This window comes from Narcine bancroftii, chromosome 7 (assembly GCF_036971445.1).
Source record: "Narcine bancroftii isolate sNarBan1 chromosome 7, sNarBan1.hap1, whole genome shotgun sequence".
Classification (NCBI taxonomy): domain Eukaryota; kingdom Metazoa; phylum Chordata; class Chondrichthyes; order Torpediniformes; family Narcinidae; genus Narcine; species Narcine bancroftii.
In genome coordinates, this window is record NC_091475.1 from 48,266,419 (window position 1) to 48,283,236 (window position 16,818).

Sequence of the window (16,818 nt, forward strand, 5' to 3'; positions counted from 1 at the left end):
ATTGGTGTTGTGCTGACCACTACACTATCTATGCCATCCTAAATGAATTGGTCTATCAATCTGGGAAATGTATACTTCAGGATCCAGGCAGCTCTGTCTATGGTGGTGCCACTAAGCTCTTCTTCATGATGGACATTGAAGTCAATGAAAGGATAGACAAAGTACATTCTGTGCCCTTGGTTCTTTCGGTGCTTCTTCCAAGTGTTATTCATCATCTTTCTTTGGCTTGGCTTCACAGACGAAGATTTGTGGAGGGGTAATGTCCACGTCAGCTGCAGGCTCGTTTGTGTATTCATCATAGAGAAGCACTAATTCAACAATTGAGGGAGGACAGTCAAAAGTAAACCGAAGGTGTTTTCATTGCTCTTGTTTGACCTGATGTCATGAGACATTTTAGGATATGGAATTAATGTTGGAGACAACAAGAGCTTCTCCTTTTTGCTTGGATACCAGTGTCCTGTCATCTCTGCTGGAACTGTCCTGTTAGTGAGACAAGATTGTGATGATTGTGTCTGACATAGTCCAATACTATGAGGATAGCTATTTCATGCTTGACTAGTCAAGCATTAATTGGGACAGATTTCCCAATTTAGACCCAAGTCCTTAGATATTTGTATGGGGACCTTGTGAAATTGACAGAGTGGGACTAACTTAGCTGTGTCGTGACTCAGTGCCCAGATCAATGGTAGGTGCTCCATCAGTCTTATTCTTTCACTACTTAACATTGCAGTGTGACTGAGTTACTTGCAAGGCCACATCAGAAGTAATTTCTCATAGATCATTTAAGAGTCAAGCATATGGGTGGATCTGGGGTCACAGGCAGACCAGACCAGATGATGATAGGGGACTATTTACATTATGTCTGGTGAGTGTCTGCATGTTTTGCACCGAGGATTGGAGAACGCTGTTTCAATGGGTTGTATTTGTACAATCAGATGACAATAAACTTGACTTGATTTGGTTTTCATAGCTTTCAGTACTAAAACTAATTGGAGAGTTTTTTTTGAAGAGTTCAGGTAATAAACTATAGTAAAACCCCTGGTATCCAGAATTCAAACAACTAGTAGCCTCAAGCAATTGGCAAAAATTGAGGAAAATAATTTTTAAAATGAAAATAAATAAGACTAAAATAATAGGCAAAAAATATTAAGTTTAAGATTGTAAAAGTAAATGTTCTCTGAAGTAACACATGAATCCTTGGTGAAGATGGGAGCAAATATTCAACCAGCAGAGTGACATGGTCATGCTTTACTCATAGCAAAGTTGTGTGAAACAGCAATGGCGTCACCCGGGACGAAGAACAGGTTGATTCCGCTCATCTTTGAGGTGACTCTCTTAAAGTGTTTCCTTATCCTTGCTTAGTAAGAGTCCTTATCTTTATTAGTATATTATGAAATATAATAATAAGCTTTTATCTGTTAACTTGGGAGAGGAGGGGTTAATTATCTACACTATAATGTATTGTTTGTCTTTCGGGCAGCTCCGTATTGGGGGAGGAAAATGCAAATGCAGCCATAATTAAATGTTTTCAAAGAATGTGACTGAAAATAAAGTAAAATGCTTTAAGGTTTATATATTCATGCAAGTAAAGTTTGTTCAATGTAAGTATAGTGCAATATAGTTTATTTGTCTTTTATACTGTTTACAGGTGTATTAGTTAGATGTCTTTAGATTGTTCGTCCAATCTCTGATGTACTAATCTGGTAACCTAATTTCCACACCACAATCATAGCTGTGAAACTTGTGAATCTCTCCTTTCATTTCAAATGCATAGCATAGCATAGCAGTTAGTGCAAGGCTATTACTGCGCCAGCCACCCAGGTTCGAATCCAGTGTTGTCTTTAAGGAGTTTGTTTGCGTGGTTTCCTCCAGATGCTCCGGTTTCCTCCCATCTTTCAAAAATGTGCAGGGGCTGCAGATTAATTGGAGTTTTTGAGAGGCTTAGGCTTGTGGGACGGAAAGCCTGTTTCCGTACTGTGTCTAAATTTTTTAAAAGTGAATTGGTATAATTAAATGTCTGAAAACATGTATGTCTTGATGTTAGCCACTTGTCTGGTTCAAATACATCACTTAAAGGGCAGGGAATCCAAAATAAATTCACTAGCCAAACATTGCCAGATCTCTGACATAACTTAGTGCTTTTGCATGTATATAAATGATGGAGTATCTGTCCAGTTGGACTACATCAGTTCTCTTAACATGAGTAGCTAAGCACTTAAAAAGGCAAACAATAAAATAGGCTGATGATCTTGAAAACCAAATTCTAGAGAATCCTGCCACATTTTAAAATGCTGTGTGCTTTCAGAGTATTCCTTTGAGGAATATACAAAACTGCAGTATCACTGAATCAATTTAGAAAGCAACTCTACACATAGGTAAAATGTGACTTCTGAAGAGGTCATTCAAGTCATACTTTTGGGAAACTGCCTACAATTAAGAAGATATTATCTTATGACCTGTCAGTTTGCAAAATTATGTGGTTATGTGGTTTGTTTCCATCAGTGCATACAAGCTTTTTGGAAAAATAATAAAGATTCTCAAATTTGCCTGTCTTGAAATGTCAGACCAAACATTTGTGCTCATATTGAAGTGTAGACCCAATATTGAATGCAGCTTTTTAAATCCCAGTTTCACTGAAATGACATTTACTTAATAGACATTGTGAAAATTGTGTGGTTCTTCATTCTGTATTTAGCATGGCATCTTAATTAGATCTGGAGTTAACAAGCATAAATCAGTTAATTTCAATATCAAAGCACAGAGATATTCATTAAAATAATTTTGTGAAGGGCTGCAAGTGAAGAGAAGGAATCAAAAGCACTAGGGTTGGAGATGGGATTTTATTGGCTTTCAGAAATAATTTTTTTACAAGGTGATGTGTTCTCTTTTTTAAAATCATATTTTGAGATGTGAGCAGTCCAATCAAAAACTGCATTTATTGTGAATTCCTAATGGATCTTGAAGTGGTGGTGGAGAGCTCCCTTCTTGCAGTCTTTCTGGTAAAGGTATTCCCGCAGTGCATTGAGCAGGAAGTACAGGATCCAGACCCAGCAATAGATTTCGAATTTATTGTTAGACATCACATACAACCCTGAGCTTCTTTTTTCCTGCGGGTTCAGCAGAATTACCACTAATTGCTAATGCAAAATAAACTATACACAGCATAAACAAGTAAAAAAATAAAGAACTGTAAACAAACTGACTGTAATACAGAGAAAACAAAAAGAAAATCAAAAAATGCACAAGTAAGAATCCTTAAATGAGTCTCTGAGTTTGTCGTTGAGGAGTCTGTTGGTGGCGGGGTAGCAGCTGGTCCTGAATCTGGTGGTGCAAGTCTTGTGGCTCCTATACCTGTTTCCTGATGGCAGCAGAGAGAACTGTGTGTGTGCTGGGTGGTCTGGGTCCTTGATGATTGCTACTGCCCTCCGACAGCGACGTTTCCTGTAGATGTTCTCAATAGTGGGGAGGGTTTTGTCTGTGATGTCCTGGGCTGTGTCCACTACCTTTTGGGGGTCTTTATGCTCAAGAATATTGGTGTTCCCATACCAGATAATGATGCAACTAGTCAGCACACTTTCCACACCTCTGTAGAAATTTACCAGGGTTTCAGGTGTCATACCAAACCTCCACAAACTCCTGAGGAAGTAGAGGGGCTGGCGTGCTTTCTTCAAGATGCCATTAGTGTATTGGGTTCAAGAAAGATCCTCTGAGTTAGTGACTCCAAAGAACTTAAGTTTGCTCACCCTCTCCACCTCTGATCCCTTAATGATCACTGGATCGTACACCTCTGGTTTTCCTTTCCTGAAGTTGACAATCAGCTCCTTAGTTTTGGTGACATTGAGTACAAGGTGGTTGTTGATGCACCATTCAGCCAAGTTTTCAATCTCCATCCTGTGTGCTGACTCATCCCTTCCTTTATACAACCCACTACCATGGTATCGTCAGCAAATTTGTAGATGGAGATATTGTTGTACCTAGCCACAGGTAGGTATAAAATGAGTAAAGCAGGGAACTAAGAACACAGCCCTCTGGTGCTCCGGTACTGATGGAGATTGTGGAAGAGAAGTTCTTACCAATCTTCACTGATTGTGGTCTGGAGGTGAGGAAATTCATGATCCAATTACATAGTGAGGTGTTAACTCCCAGGTTTGGAGATCAGTTTTGAGGGGATGATGGTGTGAAATGCCAAACTGTAATTGATAAAGAGCATCCTGATGTAAGCTTCTTTGCTGTCCAGGTGTTCCTGGTCAATGAAGGAACAGTGATACTTCCAAGTCAGGGTGTGTGTGACGTGAACTGAAGGCTATAGATGTTGGTGTTTCCTCATGCCTGCTGCCTTTGTCCTCTTTGTGTTGCCCTGCTGCAGCAGGAAGCAGACACAAAACTCAAGAAAGACTGTACAACAGGCTTTATTCAGTTAAAAGTTTCTGCTACAGTAGTAGCTGTACTGGTAACTCCGGAGTGACTGCTCGGGAGGGGAAAACTCAGGATTATATCCCGGGCAGTTGATTGACAGCTGACCAGGTGTGGTCTGTCCTCCAGTGATCTTCCTGCAGGTACAGAGATTCCCCCCCCCCCCCCCCACCCCCTGCAGTAGGCTAGTGGTGTATCACCACACTCTTCAGTGGAAGAGATTGCTGGATATGGAAGATGCTGTACAATAGCCTGTGTGAGTAACTGCAATGCACTTGTAGATGACGGCAAACTTTAACTGTAGTGCATTGGTGTGGTAGTACCTGGATGGTGTCAAACTTCTCAGGTGATGCTGGAATTACACTGAACCATGTCAGTGGGGAGCAGTCCATCATTCTAGTGAGTTGTGCTTGTCAATAGTGGAAAAGCTTTACGTTGCCAGGAAGTGGCAATATTAATTGTAGAACCTATTACAAGAACAAATAGAGAACCAGAGTATTGATCACAGAAATGAGTTTGACACAAGAGGGAATCATTAAAAAAAGCATGATTAGTAAATTGGTGAGATTTTGCAGTCGTAAAACAAAAGCAGAGTACAGTGTAATTCCTTTTGTCGAATTCAAGTATATTTAATGTAACTCTCGGTGTGAAGCATGTTGATCAAGAGCTGGAAGTTAACTGTATTTTTGAATTCTAGCATTTGAAAAGTGAACAAGAGGATAACACTGGACAATGAAGATTTTGCTTCCTGAATACCTTTGGGTGTATTTTATGGATTTTGGGCTGCTGATCACGAAAATCACTTTAACATTTTCCTATCATGAACTTTTTTTTTAGATATAACCTATTTTTGTGATTTCCTATTATATTTTCAATGATGCTTCAAGCATACAAAACAATGAACATATGCAACATATCATTGAAAATTAATTTTCTGCATTCGCACTAGGACTTCTTCCCTGCTGATCTTGGTACAGTCAATAATGAACATGGTGATAGGTTCACCAGGACATTGTGATCATTGAATAGCAGTATCAAGGCAAATGGAATCCCTCAATGATGGCCGACTGTTCTTGGACACTGACACGAGATGCAAGAAGTGAAGAAGATGAGATCTAAAGTTGATAGCCTCTGAACTTGGATGCAGTGCACTTGCTTGCTTCCTGGCACTCAGAGACCATGACTGTCTTGACTGTGGATAGGGGTTTGTGGAGTGTCATGGATTTTCATTGCTTCATGGACTACACTACAGCCTAATCTCAGGATGACTCCAGTTCCTTTTTTTTTGAAGAGGTAGATCTTAGCACAATCACTGTGATCTCCACATCAGTTGATGAAGGCAGATAATCTCTTCTGATTGACTGCACCAGTGTCTGAGAAATTATATTGATGTGCCACTTGTTGGAAGTGAATGAAAATATCCTAGAAAATGCCACAGAACATTTCACTAATATTCTCAAAGTTTTCCAAGTCTGATTTAGGAAAAACTGCATTATTTCATTAACACGCATAAAATTCAGGGATTTGATTTTGCCAAAAATTAAACTATATTCTACTTGGAATTTGAAGCGTTCTATTCCCAACACATTCAATTTCCAAGGATGGAAATCCCCACACTCCCTTCACCCCGCTCATCACGCCTGCTCCCATTTCCTGGGCGACTGAGCTGTGTTTTTTTTAACCTGTTTTACATTATCAGTTTAATGTTGATAATGACCATTTATGCTTAATTTTCACAAGGTGCCATAAAATATAGCCACTATATATAGAATGCTTTGATTCTCACATCTACACTTCACAAACCTACATTCAGATGTGTCATCTCTATGTGTTTTTGTTTGTAGATGTCTTAAGACACTGGTCATTTGGTATGCAGAAATTTCTGCTATCTTCACAATGCAGGCTCTATGCAATGAGCACTTAGCCTTGTGGTTAGACCACACAGCTTTTATTTTCCAGTATTATAGGTGTATTCTGTAAACTTAATTCTTAACATTTTTTATTCATATGCTGGTTTTATGAACTATTTACACCAGAAAAAGATCAGGAGTTAAATGTAGAATTCATTTATCTTTAGATCAATAATGTTTCATATTCTGAATGATGTTTGGCATCAATTAGCAGGCAGTGTTTCTTGTTTTATTTTGCAGTACAGGAAATGCAGAACTAAATTGAGGTAACGGCCCAATATAAATGACGATAGAGTTGATTTAGCTTGAGGCTAAAAGGAACACATATCACAAACTCAGTTTATATTTTACCACTGTTGTTTTTTTGCATCTTTGATTTCAGACATTTCAACAATCCTTGGGACAGAAGTGCAAAAAAAGGAACAAAGGTATGAATTTTTTCTCAATCCTTCTTTTCCTGCTTGATGTTTTATTATGGAGATGGAATTTCATCTTAGTGTTTTTAAACTTTGTTCAAATCTATTGATACTATTTTTATACATGACATTCCGACTACAACAAATTTTCAAGTTTTTCAAACAATGTATACTTTCGTCAGTAACTGAGCTTCACACAGAATACCTCTGGTTATCATGGAAGGTCAACTGTTGCTCCAAATATGAAGTTGTGGTTATTTCACACATTTTTGTCCATTTCAGCCAAGTTTAAGGTGATCTGCTTCATTCTCAACATTTTATGGTAGCAGGGAGACAGAAGTTAAGAGTGAAAGATAAAACTTCAAGTCATGAGCATGTGTAATTTCAGAAAGAAGTGGTCATAGCACTGAACTCTGGATATTGTTTTACCTATTCACAGAATGATCAAGTTCACTATTGAATACATTTTAACCTTGAAATGTTGCCATGCAGCCCGTCCATTTTGTGCATCACACTGCAGGACTTCTTCAGAGACCTGACCATGTATTTTCTGCACCAGTGGCAGATCTCCAGATTTTTAGTGTGGTGCAGGGTGAATGGTGCTGGAGAAATGCCCATCTAATGTGCATTTCCCCAGAGGCTGCCCAGTATGCACAACCAGCCACAAAGGAAGTATTTCATAAAATTATCTCTCATATATGAGGCTCTACGATTATCTCCTCAAGTACTTTACTGGAGTATTGATCCTCAATTTGGCTTTTTATTTCACATGATGTATCCAAAATTCTTTAGAACATTTAGTTACAACTGGAAAATTGGAAGGAAAAAGAAGCAGAGACAGACAGAGAATGAAACTGATAGATGGATTAACATGAAGGTTAGAAACAGGGGAGGCAACAACTACAATTTGGAGAGTCAGAGACCGTGATGGATGGAGAAACGTGATCACCCACGTTAAATGGCAAGGCACCTCAAGTATTGATCCTCAATTTGGCTTTTTTTTTCACCAGACACAAGAAAATAGGAGCTAGTTCTCCATTGTCTTCAGTCCCCTAATCTTTCAAAAATATATCTACCTCCTTCTTAAATAGCTTTATTGTTGTTGCCTGCACAACTCTAGGAATTCCTGCACACCTCAGTTTTAAATGACCACTCCTTTGAGACTTAAGTCCCCTCATTTGAAACTCTTTCACCAGTAGAAATTTCTTGGCATCATCCTATCCTACCCCTTTGGGATCTTAAGTATTTAAATAAATGCACACTGTACTCTTTTAAATCTTAACAAATACAGATTTAACTTCTGTAGCAGTTCTTGGTAAGAAAATTTTTCATCCCAGGATATGAAGTAAAATGTTTAATGAGATCATTTCAGATGGGATCCTTCTTGACTGATTCCATTGCAAATTCTAGATTCAAGATTCCTTTATTGTCATTTAATAGTGAAGAGCATGTAATATTAAACAAAACTGCCTTCTGTCTGCCATAAGGCAAAGAATCGCCATTAGAGTTGCCCAGAGTTCATTACAGTACAAAAGAAAGAGAAGAAAAAGAGAGTCTCTTCAAAATCACTGAGTGTCCATGGATTCACCTCCAGTGTTCTCACAACCTCTGCAGCCACAGACTCCTGTTCAATCCATCGGCAACCCAAGCTCCAGATTCAAACCCCTGACATGATTAGAAAGCTTTCAGTGCCTGAGACCCTTCGGGAGCCCTTTTAACCCTCAACATCTTCTTAAATCCTGGCTCTGATACCTGTTTCCCACGAGCTAGTCTCCAGCAGCCCACAGCCAGTTTGGGTTCCCCATCCGCAAATCGCCCTCAGCCTGTGTAGAACCCTCGGCCGCTGAGCCCCTTGCTTGTTCACTGCTGTGGTCACCATTCTGTAGGGTTGTCTCCTCTGTTTCCCCTTCTCAACAGAAGGTTTTCTCCCCATTTCTGATGCCCTGCGTCGGTCTGATGCTCCCCAGAGTCTGCAACTCCTCATGACTGTTGCCGAGCTCAGGCACCACCATCTTGATCACAGACCCCTGGTTGCAGAATTTTAGTTTAAAAGCACCGTTGGCTCCTTTAAGAAGCCATTTTACACCTGAATGGCTGGGACGGTTGACCCTTCGGAAGCAGCTCTGTGTTTACTCTCTCCACTTTCCTGGGTCCAAACCGGCAGCAGCACAGCCATTATAGCAGCTTCAGTGGCACCTTTTTTGCCTGGAATTATATCCATTCTGAACTAAAGAGACCAAAACTGTACACTTTGCAATTATGTGCTCCTTTAACCTTTCCTAAATATTCCTTTTTGACCTGACCAACCCATGACACCCACATCCTTTGATCTCTCACAGAACATAAGATAACTTCTATATCAACTTTAGTGCTCTTGATGTATTCTTATAATTTAAAGAAATGCAGCAACCAAGCAATGAGCTACGACCATCAAGCAAATATTCATGTTGTTTGGGGACAGATATTGCCAGAGTATCCATATCCTTTATAGCCACCTGAGACATAGACATTCCCTCAGTTTGACATCTCATCTGAAACTCAGAACTTCAGACGTCTGCTCTCTCAATAATAAAAATTACTTTACCTATTTGCCCAGATCCCAGGAGTGAGGACTTGAACCTACTGCAATTTGATCTGGCAGTGAACCCCTTCCAATGAAGCAAGGCTGCCAGTTTAACATACAACTTCATGTTATAAACACTAGCCGGTAGAACTGAGGACAAAATAAGGAATGGCCCACGAGACCAAGGGGCGTGAGACTTTGGAACCCTCTTCCTTATCTGGGAGCTGGAGGAAGTCTCGATGAATATTTTTAAAGCAGTGGTAGATAGAATCTTGATGAGCAAAGGGGTGGATGGAATGCAAGTGCAGGAATTACGTTTACAACCAGATCAGTCATGATCTACTAAATAGCAAAATAAAATCAAAGGCCTAAATGGCCTGCTCCTGCTGCTAATTGATATGTTTGGATAGAACCATCTGCATTAAATAATACACATCTGCATTAGTGTTCAACAACTAATTATAAAAAATGAAAAGCTGTGGACTCTTGACGAAGCTATGATTTCTTGGTAGACTTGGATATACGCATCTGGATGTTGGACTGACTTTTTCCTGTCTTCTGGCAATTTCAGGTTCAGTGACAGCTATGAGCAGGAGGAGAATTTCTTGTAAGGACCTTGGTCGTGGAGACTGTGAGGGGTGGTTATGGAAGAAAAAGGATGCCAAGAGCTACTTTTCACAGAAGTGGAAGAAGTACTGGGTTGTATTGAAAGACGTCTCGCTGTACTGGTACATGAATGAGGAAGTAAGAATCAATTTAAACACGGATCCTCTGATTATATAGGTCTGGCCATGAAATATGACTTCAAAGAGTGCCAAACAAGTTATAACTAATAAAGTATTTCTTGTAAAAGAGACTAAGCTTTTGAAGATTTTATATGACTGTAGAGGGCATTTTTTAATGTACCTGTTTCTGGTTGCCGGGTAACTTGGGAGGTGAGCAAATTAACTTATTGTACATGGATCAATAATTCATAAAAATTGGTCTGCAGTTATACATTTAATGACAATTATTGGTTGATCAGGATATCCAGCTTGCCAGCTGTCCACCATATGCATTCCATGACATCATATCACAGCAGGAGGACTCAGTCGAGTAACTCAGTTTCTTTGTATAGTTAAGTAATCAGATCAGCTGGGAAGGAGAGTGACTATGAAAGAAAAGAAGACATTTTGGAAAATAAATCCAAATGGTTAGACAATATCCTTTGGAAGAAATTTTATTGAAAAGGAACTATTATTTATGTTTATTTTGGAATCTAGCAGGTATCTGCAATTTTCCAATATTTGCACATTTAAATTGTAGTCATTTAAAAAAAATCTTATGTGCACTGGTGAGTTGCCCATACTAGGCCATATACAGTATTTCATTGGTGCTTTCTGGATATTCTGCATCTGCTAAACCACATCACAAAATGGCAGGGTCTGTCATTTGCTGTATATGGCAATGTAAATTTAAATCTCTTGTCTTTGATGCAGCAATCAAAAAATTTCAATTCCTGAAAGGGCACTCTTGCAACTTAGTGACAAATTTGAAAAGTAAATGTATTCCTGCATGCTTTTATGATCAAAATGGTCTGCTAGGGAAAATTTGTTTCAGGTCCCCCATGCATATGACACCACTAGACACAAGGATATCTGATCATACAAGTACCAGTCATTCAGAAGCGAGGCCAAGTTCAGGATGGAAAAAAAGTAAAAACACAAAATGCTGGAGAAACTCAGCAGGTCAAAGACTGTCCTTTATGTAGCAAAAGCAGAGATGCATAACTGGTCTTTCGGGCTTAAGCCCTTCATCAAAGTATGAGAAAATGCCAGTGAACGTCAGAACAAAAGAGTGGGAGGAGGAGGGGGGATGGCAGGGCAGGAGATGATGTAGTGATATTGAGGGTGAGGACAAGTTCTGTCAGGCAAAGGAAGGTGGTGGTAGAGATTGACTAGTTGGATCTTTGGTCCAGGAAGAAGCAAAGTGCTTTCAGATCTTCTGTGTGGGGGATAGAGGTATAAATGGAGTGGACATCCATCGTGAAGATGAGGCGGTCCAGTTCAGGGAATCTGAAATCGTTGAGGAGATGGAGGGCATGTGTTGTGTTGCAGATGAAGCTGGGGAGGGATTGGACCAGGGGAGAAAGGATAAAGTCAAGGTAGTATGAAACTAGTTTGGTGGGGCAGGAACAGGAAGAAACAATGGGTCTACCAGAATGGTTGGGTTTATGGATCTTGGGTTGGAGATAGAAATGGGCAGTGTCATGGTGGGAGAATGAGGTTTGTACCCGTGGAGGTAAGGTGACCAGAGGTGATGAGGTTGGAGATGGCTTTGGAGGCAGTGGCTTGATGTTTGGTGGTGGGGTCCTGTGAAAGGGGTTGATAGGAGGAGGTGACTGAGAGCTGTTGACCGGCCTCAGCAAGATAGAGGTCAATGTGCCAGACCACAACTGCCCCACCCTAGTCAGCGGGTTTGATAGTGAGGTGGGATTGTTGTGGAGAGAGTGCTGGGCAGAGTGATCTGAGGAGATGAGGTAGGAATACGAGAGGGGGATGGTTCAGGATGGAAGATCCCTACTTCAAACAGAATAGCCTGAGGCGATGAAGTCCTGCTATCTTGCCACAGAAAGATCCCTTTAAAATATCTACCTACACTCCCTCCCAAATCCTCCTTCTGCTATGGTTCTTCAAGTCGCTCATTTAAAAGAGCGAGAGGGCAGAGGGCTCAAAAGGATAGCTCTCTGGTAGAAGGAAGGGAAGGGTGTGGGGAGCTGGAAGTAAGGAGACAGAAATGAGGGAAAAGGAAAGTTCAGGGGAGGGGTCAGTGGAAATTGGAGGTCGATATTGGTGCCATCTAGTTGGAAACTGCCAAGACAGAACACAAGATATTGTTCCACAATTTATGATTGACATCAACTTGGCAGCATATGAGGCCACAGGCAAGCATGTCAGTGTATCAATGTGATGTGGATTTGAAGTGGTAAGCCACTGGTGGTCACTGCTGTTGCAGTGGACAGAGCAAAGGTGCTCAATGACACAACCTCCCAGTCTGCATCCCATCTCCCCAATGTAGAGGACACAACAAAAGCATCAGATACCGTTAATGACCCTTGCAGATTCACTTGAAAGGATTGTTTATGGCATCGCATAGTGATGAGAGAGGAGGTGTGGATGCAAATATAGCACTTCTTGCGATCACATGGGTAGGTATAATGGGGCAATTGGTGGGAAGGGATAAGCGGGTGAGGAAGTTGCAGAGATCCAGACAGAAAGTGGAGAGGAAAATGGAGGGAAAGATGCATCTGTTGATGGGATGCTGTTGTGGGTGGAAGAAATTTCAGAGAATTATATATTAGATGCAGTGGCTGGTGGGGTGGTAAGTAAGGATGAGGGAAACCTTGTCCTTGTTGCATCTGGATGGGAAGGGTCCAGGGTGCATAGAAATAGAAGAGATGCAGAAGAACGCTGAAATAATGGCTGTAGAGGGGATAATTTGACTCCCAAAATGAAATACTAGGTTTGCTAAACATTTGAGGTTGATACAAAAATGTTACAAATATTACACATCAAAAAAGTGTCCAACTGTGTTGTTTTAATTTTCCTCAGGATGAAAAGGCAGAAGGATTTATCTGCCTGTCGGAATTCAAAATTGACAGGGCAAGTGAATGTCGGAAGAAATAGTAAGTATTGTGGAAGTAATGGTCTATTATTCCCTTTCATTCATGACTGCAGGTGAAAATAATTCAATAGGATCTCAGATGTTAGTTACAAGTTCTGTTAGACATTTCACCCTACAAGATTAATTACTGATTAATGCTGTTTTCACGTTTTCCTGTCTTTGCCTCCCCATTCCTCACAGTCATTGCTTCACCCTCTCACTCTCAGTCTCCTGATTGTTGGGCCCACACTTGCCCACAGTCACCCCATACATCTCTGGTTCTATCCTTGCTGTCTGCTTCATCTCATCAATATTACACTTGTAATCAGAATTTCCAGCACCTTTTTTTAACCTCGTGATTTATTTCATACATTATTTCACAATTTTCCCAGACTATATGTTCACAAACAAAAAACAGGAGATTAATTTAGACAAACTCACCAGTTCAAAAATTATTGGAAAATGTGTCATTAACCAGTTCAGTAAATTCATGACTTCTGAGGCCTAAAAATTAATTGAGTATGTGCAATATGTTTTTTTTTCCTAAGAGATGTAGGTTTGTGGATGTAGTTGCCAATCCCTATTGTTACTAGCCCAAAGGACTCCAAAGACCAGCAGCAATAGATATTCACCAAGACAAATGGTTACTTAAACAAAAGTTGCTTTTAATTATCTTTAAATATGAAAGCAGAATCACACTTTAAATTATCACTATTGACTTACTAACTTAACTTAACTCCTTTGTAATTCTAAGTGCACGTGTATGTAATGTGTGTGTAAGTTCAGAAAAGTTCTTTGGTTCACATTCCAATCTCACTTGTCATTCCTCCAAGTTCACCAGTTGCAGGCAATTCTTATACTGTGCACAGATTTTAACATTTCTGACGTTCATCAGGCATTGGTGCTTGAACGGTAAATGGTTACCGCTCAAGAAGGTTCATGTCGGTTCTCAGTGTATCAATGTCCAGTGTACACTGGACATCCACAACTGATTCCTTTTTTAATCAGCCACTTCAGTGTCTTGCCAAAGAAACTTTCCCCCTCAGGGTTCTCCAGATGATAACCTTTTTCTTTCAGATCACCACAGAGGGCCTTTTTGTTTCTCTTATTCCAAGTGAAACATTAGGCAGTCAGTCCTCTCCTCTTGCATGAACTACAAGGGCTTTGACCAGATTTAACTAAGCATTCACAACCTGTCTTCCAAATGGGGTTTTCCACAAGCTCTCCAGCTTGTCCTGTTCCAGTTCCAGTTCCTGCTGCTGACTGTAAAACTGTAGAACTGATCTCTCTCTCTCTCTCTCTCTCTCTCTCTCTCTCTCTCTCTCTCTCTCTCTCTCTCTCTCTCTCTCAGAGAGAAAGCTTGTTTGACTCTCTCTGCTTGCAAAACCACATGACCCTCTTAGAACAGCAAGTTTCACTGCCGACAGTCTGTAGCGCTGACAAGTTCTTTCATCTGTTGCCTTTTTGTAAACAACAATCCATTAGTGAAGTCTCTTGGGCACTCTCCAAATCTCTGCAAAGGCTCTAGGGCTGACATGTCTAGCATTAGCAGAGCTCCAGTATTTTAAATAAGATCTGTTTTAAAGTGTTTGTATGTGACCTACACTAACAAACCTGCCCCAATCTATCTCCCAAAAACATATCTATATACTGTCACACTATCCTTAGACTAGAAACCAGTCTAGGTTTGTGAAGCTCATGTTCCATCTAGACAAATATTACTGCTATCCAGTGCAAGAGAAATGGTCATGTTTAATTGGGATAAGTATAGAACATAGAGCACAGGAACAGACCCATTGGACCACAATGTCTCCAATGAACATGATGCCCAAATGAAACTAAAATTCTGCTACTTGTATGTGATGGATATTCCTCGAATTCCTGTTCCTTTGTAATATACATCAGCAAAAGCTTGCGTTCTTTAAAAACTGATATGTTTTTGTCTAATCATAGGCCAGTTTATGGACTGATAAGAAATTTAAACAACTGTCATTAGAAAATAGACTTGACATGTTAAAGTATCCTGTACTGTATATTGTTTAACTAGATTTTTTAAGACAATACAAGACAAGGTGAGCAATGCAATAAAAGTGAATATAATCCCTTCTTAAGCATTAGGGTAAATGCAAAGTTAATGTTTCACCTGGCTGATGTGTCAGGAATCAGGGATCACAGTCTCAAAATACAATGCCAGCCATTTTATACCAAGATTATTAATGTCTTCATATATAGGGTGAATCTTGGGATTCTCTTCCCAGACGGCTACAGAGACTCGTCACTGAGTTTATTCAAGACTGAGCTGGATCAATATTCAGTGTGGGGCTTGTGCAGGAAAGTGGCACCAAGTAAATGGGTCCTCTAGAATGGGAAATAAGTACAATGGATACTGAATGGATACTTGTGCTTCTACTTCACTTTTTCAATAAGAGCTTAACAATCCATCCGAATATTAACTTGGGGATATCTGGTTTCATATTATGTTTTTGTATAATTTGAACATCAGTGGCATATTCAGAATCTTGACCAGATTAGATTGTCAGTTTTCCTCAGTTGATGATTCATGCCTTGAATTAGGTCACAGGGCTGACCTTCAGAATCATGTAAACTGCTTATATTTCTGTGCCAGTTTCACAAAACCGGGCAAAAAAAATTCACTCTTGACCTAGTGGCTAAAGAAGATCTGATATCATTGTTATTTTATACCCAGCCCACTACCATGTGTCGTCAAGAAATTTGTAGTATGGGGTTGGAACTGGATTTAGCTATACAGTCATGGTTACAGGAGGGGCAGGACTGGCAGCTCAGTGTTCTGGGCTTCTATTGCTTTAGACGTGATAGAACAGTGGGATGAAATGGGGAGGAGTGGCATTGCTCATCAGGGAAAATATCACAGCTGTGCTCATGCTGGGCAGACCAGAGGACTCGTCTAGTGAAGCTAGATGGGTGGAGTTAAGGAATGGAAAAGGTATGACCACACTCAAGGGGTTGCACATAGACCGTCCAGTGAGAATTGGAAGAGTAAATCTGTAGAGAGATAGCAGACACCTGCAGGAAACACAAGGTTATGAGAGTAGGAGATTTTTAATTTTCATAGTGACTAGGCTGGATCTCTTGGAGTTTATCATATGTGTTCAGGAAAGTTTTCTAAATCAATACCAACTAGAAACTAGTTGGTACCAACTAGAAAGAGTGCAATTGTGAATCCTCTATTTGGGACTGAGCCAGGATAGGTGACAGAAGTGTATGAAGGGGAATATTTTAGGTCCAGTGATCATAAGGTCATTAGTTTCAAGTTAATTGTGGAGAAGAATAGGTCTAGGCCTCGGGTTGAGATTCTAAATTGGAGGAAGGCCAATTTTGAGGAAATTAGAAAATATATAGAAAGCATAGATACGATTAATTGTTTTCCAGCAAGGATGTGCGAGATAAAAGGAAGATCTTCAAAGGGAAAATTTTGAGATTACAGAGTTTGTATGTTCCTGTCAGGAGCAAAGACAAGTTTGGAAGGCATAGGGAACCTTGGTTTTTGAGGGATATTGGGGATCTGGTTCGGAAGAAGGGAGGTGTTTAACAGGTATAGACAACATGGAGCAAATTAGGTACTTTAGGATGATAAAAAAATGCAAGAAAACCTCAAGAAAGAAATCAGGATGGATCAAAGGAGACACAAGGTTGCTTTGGCAGACAATGTGAAGGAAAATCTTAAGGGTTTCTAAAGGTATATAAAGAGCAAAAGGATAGTAAGGGACAAAATTGGTCCCCCCTTGAAGATCAGAGTGGTCAGATTTGTTTGGAGCCAAAAGAGATGGGAAAGGTCTTAAATTTTTTTTTCAATAGTATTGACTTAAAAAAGGGCACAGAGCTGTGGGAAGTA

The 16,818-nt window shown here is 40.1% G+C and overlaps 1 protein-coding gene across 8 annotated transcripts in view; it reads left to right on the forward strand.

Moving 5' to 3' along the window:
* Positions 1–16,818, forward strand: part of cnksr2a (connector enhancer of kinase suppressor of Ras 2a) — a 489,894-nt gene that overhangs the window by 385,056 nt on the left and 88,020 nt on the right. For all 8 annotated transcript variants that reach the window (XM_069889984.1, XM_069889985.1, XM_069889987.1 and 5 more), the window contains 3 exons: positions 6,706–6,751; positions 9,874–10,046; positions 12,893–12,966. In XM_069889984.1, coding sequence (XP_069746085.1) covers positions 6,706–6,751; positions 9,874–10,046; positions 12,893–12,966 — 293 coding nt within the window. The remainder of the gene's footprint in view (positions 1–6,705; positions 6,752–9,873; positions 10,047–12,892; positions 12,967–16,818) is intronic.